This window comes from Heterocephalus glaber, unplaced genomic scaffold (assembly GCF_053883595.1).
Source record: "Heterocephalus glaber isolate CG9 unplaced genomic scaffold, H.glaber_assembly_v1.0 deba00001479, whole genome shotgun sequence".
NCBI classification, from domain to species: domain Eukaryota; kingdom Metazoa; phylum Chordata; class Mammalia; order Rodentia; family Bathyergidae; genus Heterocephalus; species Heterocephalus glaber.
In genome coordinates, this window is record NW_028258316.1 from 12,999,882 (window position 1) to 13,013,195 (window position 13,314).

The window sequence follows — 13,314 nt, forward strand, 5'->3', positions numbered from 1 at the left end:
CCGTGAACATAGGAATTTGAGAACCAACATGGGAGACTGGGGAAGCACAGTCAAAGCATGGCGTCTGCCATGGTGTATAATGGTCAACCATGGTAAATAAAGTTTGGAACATAGCCATCTTAGCACATTTTTTTACATTTTGTCTGTGGCAGCTTTCTCATCGCAGTGAAAGAACTGGGTAATGGTGACAGAACCTACAGAGTCGAAATTATTTACTCTGTGGTTTTTTTTTTGGAACTCAGGTCCTTGCCCTTGAGAGGCAGGTGGCAGAACCACTGAGCTAAATCCCTGGCCCTACTCTGTGGCTTTTTAACAGAAAGTTTGCTGGCTCCTGTTCTAGATCATGGAGCATCACACTCTTCGGTGTGGAGGCTTAGATCAAGCTCCCGATATATTGGAAGTGCTGAGCAAATATTACCCCCTGCCCGGCTCGGCTCCCCTCCTCTGCTCCTCTTCCTTTCTTGAGACTCTTTCTTGGAGCAGACCAGATCAGGCCTTCTTCTGCAGCCAGTTTTCTGCGGAGAGCACTTTCACTGCTCTCTGCCCCTCCCCCAGGCAATCCACCAGCAGGTGCCCACCTGGCCCCTGCACCCCGCCAGCCTCCTCCAGAAGACTTCCCAGGACAGGGGCTCTGTGAGAGGGCGTCGCTGCTCTGAGATGAAGAGGTGCCAGCTTTGGGGCGATGGCAGTTTCAAGCTCATCTCCTGGGAGAGGGGTGCCCGGAGGAAGGGCCCCAGAAGAGAAGCGAACTGCAGATGGCCAAGGATGTGTAAGCACAGGGCCTGGGTTCCCGGGGTTCCCAGGGGCCCCTTCCACAGAGGCCCAGGGCTTCATGTGTAGACCAGGCCCATGGGACCCTGGCCTCCCTGTGCCCTCCTCGGCTGAGGGAAAGAAGCGTGGAAAGGATAAGAGGACAGTAAGGGAGGAAGAGACTGGGACCTCTGGACTTGGGTTAGTGGGAGGGGAGCCCAGGCTGAAGCCCCTGGTGCCAGAAAAAGGGAAATGTTGAGCCGAGGGAGCTGGCTGTGGCTTGAGCAGGGCAGACCCTGGCCCATTGCCTTACACCCCACTCGCTCTTGCAGTCTTGGCCTCAGCCCCTTGACTCCTGCCTGGTTTCAAAATGGCGATCCTGCTCCCACACTCTTCTAAGGCCCAGCAGAGCTAAGGGTTGGGCTCTAGCTCAGGGGTGGCATCTCATCGCCACTGCTTCCAGTCGTGTGACTTCAGGCAGGTGCTTGGTTTGGGCTCTTTCCTCACCCATTAAGTTGGGCTTACCAGTGCTACCTACCTCCTAGGTGTCTGTGAGCACTGAGCTAGATGAACCCCGTAAAAGCTCAGAACAGTGTTTGACCTTCTGCTTCTACTTCTAAATGTATCTACTTCACGCCCCCAGATTTCTTTCTGTAACAGAGACCTGTGCTTCAAACCCTCGTGGAGACCTCGACGGCTGTGGAAAAGGCCTCGTCTTGACACTGACCTTTCCGGCCTCACCTTGTACCACCACTGTCTCCCGTTGCCTGGGCCAACACTCAGGGCCCTTCCTTGACTTGTTCTCTCTGTCCCCTTCTTTGGAACTTCCCTCTCACTCCCTTCTCACAGGGCGCGTATGTGGGCAAGAATGGGAACACATAGCAACATGGCACTTTACGGGCCCGGCCACGATGCAGGGTCCCACCTTCTGTGGACTTTTGTCGTGGGTTCCATTGTCTCTCATGTTGGAAATACTTCCTGTTCTGATGCCTCCCTACACCAAGCGCATGATCGACAGCTTGGCTTCTTAAAATGCAAAGCCCACAGGGGCTGGGGATTTAGCTCAGTGGTTCCGCCACCTGTCTCGAAAGAGCAAGGAGCCGAGTTCGATCCCTGGCACCAAAAAAAAAAAAGAAGCCCATTAAAATTTATATTATTTTAGACAAGACTAATCCAGGAGGCTAGGTTTTCTGACAGAAAATTTTTTATCTGGACCTTAAGGATAAACTAAGCAGACAGGGGGTCAGGTGGGGGGTTGGAGAGGGTGCACCAGGCAGAAGAAGCAATAACAGCAAAAGCCCAAAGGCACAAAAATGTGTTTGCAAACAGAGCCAGGCAGGAGCTCCTGTTCAGTACCAGGTATTTTAGTGCGGTGAGATTTTCCTGCACCTCTTCGTCCTCCAACACTCTATTGGCTGGACCTCGAGCCCCACCTGGTGGCAGCTCTTGATAGCAGCAGGGCAGAAATAACCGGCTGGAGGAAAAGTTGCCCCTTCTGCTCTTTTCTGGAAAGGCTCTTCCTGTCTTTTTTCCTCATTATGAACCTGCTGTGAAAGTGATATAACTGCAGCCACGGTGAATATCTTTATTTAAAAATAAATTTTCAGTTAACATAGCAATTCATACTCCCTGGAGAAAATTCAGAAAACGGAAAAGAATAAAGAATACAGGAGAGGATAAAACACCCTCACTTCCATCATCCAGAATAATCAGTATTAATATTTGGGCATATTTGCTTTCAGTCATTTTTCTGAATTCAATTTTTCATAGCTTATAATTAGTGTGTATGTTTACTTATGTACCTATACATGTATGTATAAACTATGTTTAAACATATGTTGAATATTCTTGTGGGCAAAGCTTGGTATGGGGTTTTGGGGAGCTGGGTGCTAGTGCCAGGTCATCTCGAGTAAGAATCTTTTTTTTTTCTGGTACCGGAGATCGAACTCAGGACATTGCGCTTGTGAGACAGGCAGTGGAATCACTGAACTAAATACCTGGCCCTCAAGTGAGAATCTTGACTCTGCCCTTTTTAGCTGTGTGACTTGGGTAAGAGTCTTCTCCTTTCTGAGTAGTAATTCTCTTCCCCATCAGTAAAATGTGGTTTGTATGGGACTCATCCCTCCCAGAGCTGTTGCGAAGATGAAATGCCAAGGTCTGCAAAATGCTTAGTCCAGTTCCTCTCACGAGTAATAGATTATGACGTAAAGCTTTGTCCTATTGATTCTTTTTTTAAAAAACTTATTTTATTGGTGCATTTTAGGTATACAATATAATGACATTCATCACTGGAAATTTGTACCTTTATATAATCCATCTTGGTTCTTATTTTTCCCCCTTCCCCTGCCCTCCCTTCAACCCCTCCATCCCTCCCTATTTACAAAGACTTTGTTTCCATTTTTCCATTTTCTCATGTTAATTCCATTTCCTTCTATCCTTTCCCCTTCCTCTCCCACTTCCCCTCCCCTTTACCCCTTTTCTTCCTATTTCACATTATCTATTATACATTTTAGTCCTTATTTACACTTTCAGTTTCTCACACTAGAGAAACTATTCGATATTTACACGTGTGTCCTATTTATTTCACTTAAGAGTATTGCTTCAATGTGCACCCATTTAGCTATAAATGTCTCTAATTTCTCATTTTTTAATCACTGAGTGGTATTCCATTTTATAAAAAAACCACATTTTCTTTATCCAGTCTCCAGTTCATGGGCAATTGGGCTGCTTCCAAGTTTTAGCTATCACAAACTGTGCTGCTATGAACATGGGCGCACATATATCACTGTGGTATGATTCTTTTACTTCTTTCGGGAAGATACCCAGCAGGGGAATAGCGGGGTCAAATGGGACTTCCAGTCCTAGTTCTTTGAGGTATCTCCATGCTGATTTCCACAGTGGTTGCACCAGTCTACACTCCTACCAGCAGTAGAGGAGGATTCCTCTTTCCCCACAGCCCTGCCAGCATTTGCTGTTGGTTGATTTCCTGATAGCAGCCATTCTTTCTGGAGTGAGGTGGAATCTCAGTGTTGTTTTCATTTGCATCTGTTGAACAATCAGTGATGTTGAAGATTTTTTTCATGTATTTATTTTCGATTTCTACTTCTTTGTCTCAGAAATGTCTGTTCATTTCAGATGCCCATTTTCGGATTGGGTCTTTAAATTTGGGAGGTCTGATCTTTTTTAAAGTTCTTTATAGATTCGAGATAGTAGACCTTTGTCTCAGGAAGAGCAGGTGAAAATTTTTTCCCACATTTTGGGTTGTCTCTTCACACTGCATTGATTTCTTCTCTGATCTTTATAATTTCCTCCCTTGTCTGAGCTTTGGGTTTGTCCTGCTCTTCTTTTCCTAGAAGCTTGAGGTTCAGCATCAGGTTGTTTAATTGGGCTCATTCTGTTTTCCTAGTATGTGTATACGCTGCTATGAATTTCCCTCATAAGACTGCTTTCATTGTGTCCCATAGATTCCAGTATGTTGTATTGTCATTGTCATTTGATTGAAGGAACTGTCTGATTTCTTCATTAATTTCCTCTGTGACCCATTGGTTATTCAGAAGTGTGTTGTTCTATTTCCACATGTTTATGAAACTTTTGCAGTTTCTTTTGCTATGGATCTCCAAATTCATTGCACTCTGGTCTGATAATATACAGGAGATAACTTCAGTTCCTTTGCACTTACTAAAACATGTTCTATGAGCGAGTATGTGGTCTATTTTGGAGATCGTTCCATGTGCAGCTGAAAAGAATGTGCATTCTGATTTTGTGGGGTGGAACACTCTGTAAACATCTATTAAGTTCATTTGTTCAAGAGTTTGATTGAGTTCTAGTATTTCATTACTTATTTTTTGTCTAGTTGATCTATCTATTTGTGACATTGTGGTATTTAGGTCCCCCACCACTATTGTATTAGTGCTTATTTGATTTTTCATGTCTGTTAGTATTTGTTTTATATAGTTGGGTGCACTAGTGTTTGGTGCATAGATATTTATGGTTATCATCTCTCCTCTTGGATTGTTCCCTTTACAAAGATGTAGTGTCCTTCTTTGTCTCTCTTAATCAGTGTTGGTTTGAAATCCAACACTTAATCACTGTTGGTTTGATCTGCAAGGAGGATAGCTACTCCTGCTTTTTTTTTGGTTCCTGTCACATGGAGTATTGTTTTCCACCCTTTAACTTTCATACTATGAGTTTCTTTTTGAATTAAGTGTGTTTCTTGTATGCAGCATATTGTTAGATCTTGCTTCTTGACCCATTCTGCCAGTCTATTTCTTTTGATTGGTGAATTGAGACCATTAACATTGATGGTTATAACTGATACGTATTGACTTTTCATTGTCATGACTTTTTCTTTTTGTTGAAGTCTCCCCCTTTGCATTTCATTTCTTGTTACGCTCGATGGATTCATTCTGCTGTGCTTCCTGGGGTTGTGACCCTCATTGTCTGTTCCTAGGATATTGTCTATAATTTTTTGGAGTGCTGGTTTGGTATTCATGAAGTTCCTAAGGTGCTGTTTGTCATGAAAGTATCTTATTTCTCCATCAATTTTGAAAGATAGTTTTGCAGGGTACATCAATCTGGGTTGGAGGCTGTTTTCTTTTAGGGCTTGGAGTACATCACTACAAGCTTTTCTTGCTTTGAGGGTTTGCGTTGAGAATTCTTCTGTGATTCTGATGGGCTTTCCTTTGTATGTGATTTGTTTCTTTTCTCTAACTGCTTGTAGAACTTTGTTCTTCTGTTGGGTTTCTGGAATCTTAACAATGACATGCCTATGTATAGATTTTTTTTGATTAAGGCTAATTGGAGTCCTATATAACTCACTTATCTGTATGTCAAGTTCTTTCCCCCTGCTTGGGAAGTCTTCTGCCATCACTTCTGTGAACAGTTTTTTTTATGTCATCTCCACTCTCTCCTCTTTCTTCATTGACTCCCATCAGTCTTATGTTATTCTTCTTTGGATTGTCTAGCAGCTGCTGGATTGATTTCTTGTGGTCCCTTACAGTTTTAAAGCAATGTTTCTTTTCCTGGTCACTAATTGCAATCTTATCTTCTATATCTGAGATTCTATCCTCACATTGGCTCATTCTGCTGCATAGACTTTCAGTGGAGTTTTTAATCTCTTGGAAATCTGTTTGCATCTGTTTTATGGATTCCATTTGTTTCCTATATTGGGATTCCATCATGTTCCTCAGCTCCTCTCTAGCTTTATTAATCATGTCTTGCACTATGAGCACAATCTCTGCTGTTATCTGAGAAATTATTTCTGATTTCATTTTTTCCAGATCCTCTTTTGTTGCCAATTCAGGGAGTCCAGGTGGTTAAGTATCAGATTGTTCCATCTAGTTTTCCTTTGAGGTTGCTGTAGGTGATCTGGAAGTCTGGTTTTGAGACTTGTTTATGCATCTTTTCATTTCTATGGAGGTGTGTGTGCAGGGTGTATGTGTGTGTGTGTGCTGCTGGGGCCTGCGGAGCCTACCTCCTCTGTGCTGGGAGCAGTGGTACAGCAGCCTGGAAGCCTCCTCTGCACCTGTTCTATTGATTCTTAGCAGCAGTCTCTAGAAGTGGGACTGATTTCTGGGTTCCAGCATAGGAGGAGCCACAAGGTTGCTACAGTTTGCCAAAATTGAGAGGAAAAATTCAAGGAAGATCTCATGTCTCCAGCATCACAGCTGCCCTCATTTTTCTCTATATTCTTCCAGGCCTTGTTTACATGGAATGGTTTTTAAGCATTGCAATTACAGTGCTTGCACCCATCCCCTTCATGCTACGTCATCCACATTTTCCGCAGTGGCTGAAGCTGTCACTGACCACTTTTCCCATAGCTCACTTAACTGTTTCTTTATAGTTGAATATCTGGGCAGTTTCTTTTTTTTCATTCATTTGTTCAAGAAATAGTTACTGAGTACGTGCCTTCTTCCAGGCACTGAACTAGGCAATGGGATACTGTGGGCCACAAGAATAGTGCATTGCTTATGTCTGATACCTAGAAAGGCAGACAAGGGAAGAAGCAAGTGAAACTGTAACTGTAAGGTGCAGTGAGTGCTGGGAAGGGAGAGGACAGAGCCCCTTGAGAGAGCTGCTCTAGTCACACACTTGTGCATTGGGGCAGTAATTCTAGTCCTTCATCCTAGCCTTATCTTTGCTTCTCCATAGCCATAGCTAGTGCTTCTTTTGGAAGAGGTGTGTATGTGGTTGGATTTTCCACTGACACATTTTAGGGGCTCTCCAAAAGTCAGTGGGTATCTACTTGGTGTCCAAAGCATGACCACAGAGCTCAAAATGGGTCTTATTTCCATTTTCCCTTCTCTAAGGCTTGTGTTTCCACTGGTCCAGTCCACTCCCTGCCTCCCCGAGGAGAATGATTGTCTCCTCCTTACATCTACTGGCACCACACCTTTTCCTCACCTCCTCCCTTCTTACAGACCTCAGCTACCCCTGGAAGCCTGTGAACCAATGGGCAAAAGTGCCCTCACCTGGTGGGTGAGGCTGGGAAGGGGGAAGAGCACATGTTGGATTTCATGTCCTGCCCAGATCCTTTGCATGACTGTGACAAACCTGCCACAGCCTCTGCAGTGACCACTACATCTAACATTTTATGTACTTGATTTTTTTTTTGTACCAGGAATTGAACTCCAGACCTTGTGCTTGCCCACCAGGCATGTACCGCTGAGCTAAATACTTGGCCCTCATGTCCTTGACTCTTACTCCATCCTGAAGATTCCACTTCTAGTCTGTCTTTTATGTGAAGCAGTGGCCTGGCTTTCTAATTCACAGTGTTTTCCATTCCTTGGACTCCTACACAGTGTTTCTTTTTTACTCGTTGCCTCATTTGACACTTAATCATGCACCTCTTTGTAATTCTGTTTTCTCTTCTTGCATCATTATTTCATTGGAAGAGGTCAGATTTAGATGGAGAGGCCAGAGGTATCTGTGCAGATGTATCACACTTACACTGAAGGAGAAGTAGGCAGAGATCTAGAACAAGAGTTCTAGGAAGAGGGAAGGACATATACAAAGGCCCTGAGGCAGAAGTCTTGGGATATAAGGCCAAAATAAATATCTGTATGTGGGATGGTCTTTTCAGATTTGATGAAGTTGAAAACAACTCATTAAGTGACACATTCATACTACTTTCTGAGAACAACTATGTTCTAGCTCCCAGACACAGAAATATAGGGATGAACCAGGCCAGATTGGCTGAGATGATTTCTATACAGTGTTACAGACCATGAGGGGGATTATCATTTATATCAGCAGAAGAATGGACAGAGCTTCTTCCAGGGAGCATTAAGAAGGGCTTATGCAAAAAGACATTCAAGATGAGTCTGAGTTTCCCAGGTAGAGATACAAAGGAAGGGTAAGTCCAGGCAGAGGGGACAGTGTGTACAAGAGCATGAAGGCAAAGAGAGGGGAATTATTTCAGAAATGGTCATTGGAAGGCTCTCTTAGGACAATTAACATACTTGGAATTGGTCTGTATATGGCCAGAAATCAAGGGAGGTTTCTAAGCAGGCTAGCAGCAGGCCTGCTGTAGTGTGGAGAATGGATGGGGGCATGATGGGAGCTAGAGGCAGGGAGATTCATGAGGAGGCTGGTGCAACAGCCCAGGCTAAGGGCAGAAACCTGAACTGGGGCAGTGCTAACAGTGATGGGTAAGAAAGGAAAGATGGGAGTCATATCTTAATGTAAAACCTGTAAGACTTGATGGTGGTCTAGTTTTAGGAAGCCAGGGAGAGGGGATAAGTTAAGACCTGACAATTTTTAGGCCATGACTAAACAAAAGTAGTGCCATTCTCTGAGTCCAAGTGGAGAGACAGGCCCTGGGGAACAGAGAGGTGGAGAGAGACTGGGGGTGGTGGTGGTGGTGTTGGTGCAGTGAGGTCTTCTGGTGGGTACCATGGACAGCTCCAATGGTCTCCAGAGGCTTCAAGTAGACTCTATCAGTGGTTCTTGATCTGGGCTGCCTTGGAATCAGCAAAGAAACTATGTTACAGTGCAGACCCCCAGGCTCACCTAGATGTTCTGCACCAAAGTTTCTAGGTGTTCAGGAGCCTATGTTCTAAATAAGCACCCCAGGTGACTTGGTGCAGGTGGTAAGAAGACCATACTTGAAGAAACATGAAAACTAAGCCATGAAGGCCTCTGAGGGAAGAGAGGAGAGCAGCCATTGCCTACAAAGAGGTTTGAATCTTGTAAGGCTATGACTGTACATGTCAAGGTAGGTTATTCACCAAGTGGAACCCAGGACCCAAGATAAACAAGACTCTTGGACAGGTGAGAGAGGAAGGGATCATCTTCCTCCACAGCCTTTGTGTTCCTTTCACCTTCTAGTGCAGAATGTGACCAAGTTCACCCATGAGCACTCATGGTTTTGTCATCATTCTAGGATGATGTTATACCTTTCCAATTCCATTCCCTAAAAGCCCAACCCAACCCAACCCAACCCAACCCAAATCAAAATATATGTTGCTTCCTCAGTGGGAGGGGAGAGTAATCTTCTTGGATTGGCTTTATTTTATTTGGTACCGAGGATCGAACTCAGGACCTTGTGTTTCTGAAGCATGTGGTGGAACCACTGAGCTAAATCCTCAGCCCCTGTCTTTATTTTTTTTTTAACAGTAGCAAAGGTTTACATTTATTAAAGATAGGAAAAGAGATATGCTCTATAGAGCAAGTTTGGGTCAAGAAAAAGAAGGAAAAAAAGTACACCCTACAGCATGAGGTGGAACACTGTGAAAAGTCACAGTACTTTGGATTGGCTTAAAAAATATATGACAACCCAAAAGAATTATAAGCAGAGGCTCAAACAGATCCTGCATACCCACCAATGTCAACGACAGCATTGTTTATAACAGTTACGAGGTGGAAACAACCAAAATGTCCATGGAGAGATGAATAGGTAAAAATAATGCAATGTATGCATACAATAGAATATTAGCCTTAAATGGAGTGAAATTCCGATACATGCTACAATGTGGATGGACCTGGAAGATGTTATGCTAAGTGAAATAAACCAGACATAAAAGATGAAACGTTTGACTTCACTTCTATGAGATACCTCCCAGTCGTTAAATTGACCAAGAAAGAACGGTGGTTGTTAGGGGTGGGGTTGAGGGAAGACAAGCTGTTATTTCATGAGCACAGAGTTTCAGTGTGGAAAGAAGAAAAAGTTCTGGAGATGGATGGTGGTGATGGCTGCAACATGTGTAAATGTACTGAACGCCACTGAACTGTGTATTAAAATAGTTAAAATGGCAAATATTATGTATCTTTTACTGCAATAAAAAAGTGGCATTATAAGAAAAAGCAGTCGGCAATGTCCTCAACTCCGCCGGCCATTTGTAGGGCTTCTTTCTCTGTCCCCATTGGGAACCTCTCGAGAACAGAGAATCCCCCCTCCCTGAAGTCTGTGGGTTCTCACAGGACCAGAAAGGGGTTTCTTCCAACGGAACTCTCGCAGGTCCCCCGGGCCTGGACCTGTCACATTCATCGTCACCAGAACGAGCAGATTCCCCGCGATGGATTTCCCTGGGATGGGTCGGGGACCGGAGTTCCCCAGTGAGTGTGTGTGGGGTGGGGGAACTGAGCCTCTTGTTTCAGATAAGTATCTCTCCTCCTCAGTCCCCAGGCTCAGGAGCCCCAAGTATGCTAGACAGTTTTCTACCTCCAGGTTCACCTCCACCCTCTGCTCGCTAGGCTCTGGTAAGTTTTCCAGGTGGGCGGGCCAGAGCAGTTCCGCCCTCTTCCAAAATGGCCGCAACCGCCTCGGTGACAGGCCTGGCCACGTGGCACCCTCGCCTATGAGGTCGTAGGGGGTTGGTCTGCGATTGTCCCTTCCCGTTCCCCGTCTGGAGGTGGGGCCTGCCTCTGACAACCAGAGCCTGAGCGATCATGGCAACGAGCTCGGGCGGGGAACGCGTGGCAGCAGTAGCAGCAGTAGCAGCGAGGGCAGTTTGGTTGCAGGCGGGGACCGCGGAGTGCGGCGACGGCGGCGGTGGCACAGGCATTGGCACCGGTCCTGAACGCCATGAGGCGGGGCAGCTCCGAGAGGGAGTTGGCGGCCCGGTGGGAGGTGGAGGCGGTGGCCGCGGCTAAAGCACAGCCAGAGGTGAAGGCGGCGCAGGTCGGTGTGGACGCGGGCGCGGCCGGGGACCCCGAGCGCGCGGCGGGGGAGGAGCAGCCCAAGGCCCCAGTGCCGCCCCGCGTGGCCGAGGAGGGCGACTCCCGCGCCGCTCCGCTCAAGCCGCCCCTGTTCAGGCCCAAGCCGGCGCCGGCACGGGGGCTTGGCCCGCACGGGATGCCCAGGGGCAAAGGCCGAGGCTGCACGCGGAGCACGGGGCGCTGTCCCGACCAGCCGCGGCCGGTCACTGTGGACAGCTCCAAGGCCAGGACCTCTCTGGAAGCCCTGAAGATCAGCATCCATCAGCTCAAGTGGAAGGAGGTGAGGCCCGGCCCTGCCGCGGGGCACAGGGGGGTAGATCGGACGACCAGGTCGGCGGTCCAGGGCTGCTGCAAACCGCTCATCCTTCAAGGCCTAGCCCCAGAGTCACTTCCAGGTCAAGTTAGCCTCCTCTGGCTGCCCTACACCTCCTCCTATGTTTTTCAGCCGTCAGCACTGGCTTCTCATATTGTAGAGTCTGCAGTATGTAGACATTGCTTTATGTGTTTGTCTGTCTTCTCTGCCAGATTTGAGTTCCTGGGGGCAGGATCCCCTCTCCTTCCCTTCTTCATTTAAGTTCAATTTGTTTAGCACTTTACCGTGTGACTCTTGGGTGGGTTAACAATTTGTACTTGGGAGGCAGGCAGACCAAGGGTCTCACTCCACCCTACTGTTGAGCTGCACAACTTTGAGTAAGTTGCTTTTCTCTTTAGCCTATTAGCCTCCCTGAAAGTGAGGCTAACAACACCTATTCCACTGCTTTGTTACTGTTTGAAAACCCACTGCTGAGTGTTGTATAGCACAAATAGTCAATAAATAACTTTTTTGTTTACTCCCCTCCTTTTTCTCCTTCTCCACCACCTTCATCATTATCAGCAGCAGGAGCACTGTGTTTTATGATTCAGGGCTTGACATACAGCAGGTCTCAGTAAGTGGCGTTGGCAGGGCAAATAGAGATGAGTTACTTATCCTTGAACCCAATTTAAATCTTTTGGGGTCTGGGGTGAAGCACTCATGACTTCTAGAGGTTTCTGTTGCAGCAAGCTGAATGGATAAAGCTGTTTGATTGTGTAGCATATAAAACTGTTTAATGTACTTTTGGGAGTGTCAAGATCTCATTTTATGGTAGTCTGTTCTGGAGATTTAGACCCAGAGGTTCGGCTGAGGTTAGCAGGGATTGCAGCAGGCAACTTGAGGACTCAGCCCTGTGGCTTGGCTGTGGAAGATGTTAAGCAATGGTTTTATGAAGTTGGAACCTGCAGAGAGATAGCCATTGGAAGGACTGATGTTAATGTCCCAGTGGGAAAGAATCATTTGGTTTGGAGGGAAATCAAGAATTAGGCAGGGGGAACTTCCAGATAGGTAAGGGTTAGCTGTTGGGGAAATCTGATTCAGGTGTTAGGGCCCTCAGCCTTGGGGTATGAGATTTAGGGAGAACTTTAATGCTTGGGACAGCTGAGGGTTGGGGAGCAAGGGCATGCTCCCAGTTCTAGAGTTTCTGGGTTTCTAGACAAGGTCTCAGGCCCATGTCAGAGATATAAGGCCAGAAAGGTGAAACTGAGCTGGCCAGTGGCAAAGTTGTAGTGAAGAGAGACTCCAGGGACAGAAACCTGGCCACAGAGTCAGACTAGGCAGATTGCTACAGGAAGATCTGTTCTTAACTTAGCCCTGTGGAAGACAAGAAACAGGAGATGGGCTAAATCTTGTTCATTAGGCCCGATGGGCTCAGCCAACAGCCCAGATTCCTTCATTCACTCTGCAAATGTCCACTGTGGTGGTGCCAAGTTCTCTGCTGGGCCCTGGAAATCATGCTTAAGTTGTAACCCTTGCCTTCAAGGGCCTTGTAGTTCAGCAGGGACTAATGCACAAAGAAATAATTGCAGTCACGACAGGGCCAATGCTGCTTCCTTGTGAAATACTGCTTATCCAGTTATTTGCACTGCATATTCCTCTGTCATGTCTTCATGGCTCTGATCAAATGCCACCTCCCTACAGAGGCCTTCTGAGATGATGCCCCACCAGTCTCCAGCCTTTACTCTCATTCTATTTTTTTTTTTTTTTTGGTACTGGGAATCGAACTTGGGCCCTTGCGCTTGAGAGGCAGGCGGCAGAATCACTGAGCTAAATCCCTGGCCCTCTCATTCAATTTCTAATAGCACCAAACTCTACCTGACATTATATTATGTATTTTTTGTTTATTGTCTCTTTCCCTCACCAGAATGTAAGCTCCTTGAGGGCAGGGGCTTTGTTTTGTTTACTGCTGTACTTGAAAGTTCTTGGCCTATGGAAGTTGCTCAATAAATATTTGTTGGATGGATGAATACATTTATGTGACGAGTGTTTCTCTTTCTATATGTGAAGGTGTTGGTGCTGTGGGAGGCAGAGGAGGACACTTCCGGAAAGGTTGT

At 46.1% G+C, this 13,314-nt stretch overlaps 1 protein-coding gene across 2 annotated transcripts in view; it reads left to right on the forward strand.

Moving 5' to 3' along the window:
* The first annotated feature begins 10,577 nt into the window (after positions 1-10,577).
* Positions 10,578-13,314, forward strand: part of Ttll11 (tubulin tyrosine ligase like 11) — a 255,941-nt gene continuing 253,204 nt past the window's right edge. For both annotated transcript variants that reach the window (XM_013073559.3, XM_087183231.1), the window contains exon 1: positions 10,578-11,188. In XM_013073559.3, coding sequence (XP_012929013.3) covers positions 10,775-11,188 — 414 coding nt within the window. In that variant the 5' untranslated portion in view covers positions 10,578-10,774. The remainder of the gene's footprint in view (positions 11,189-13,314) is intronic.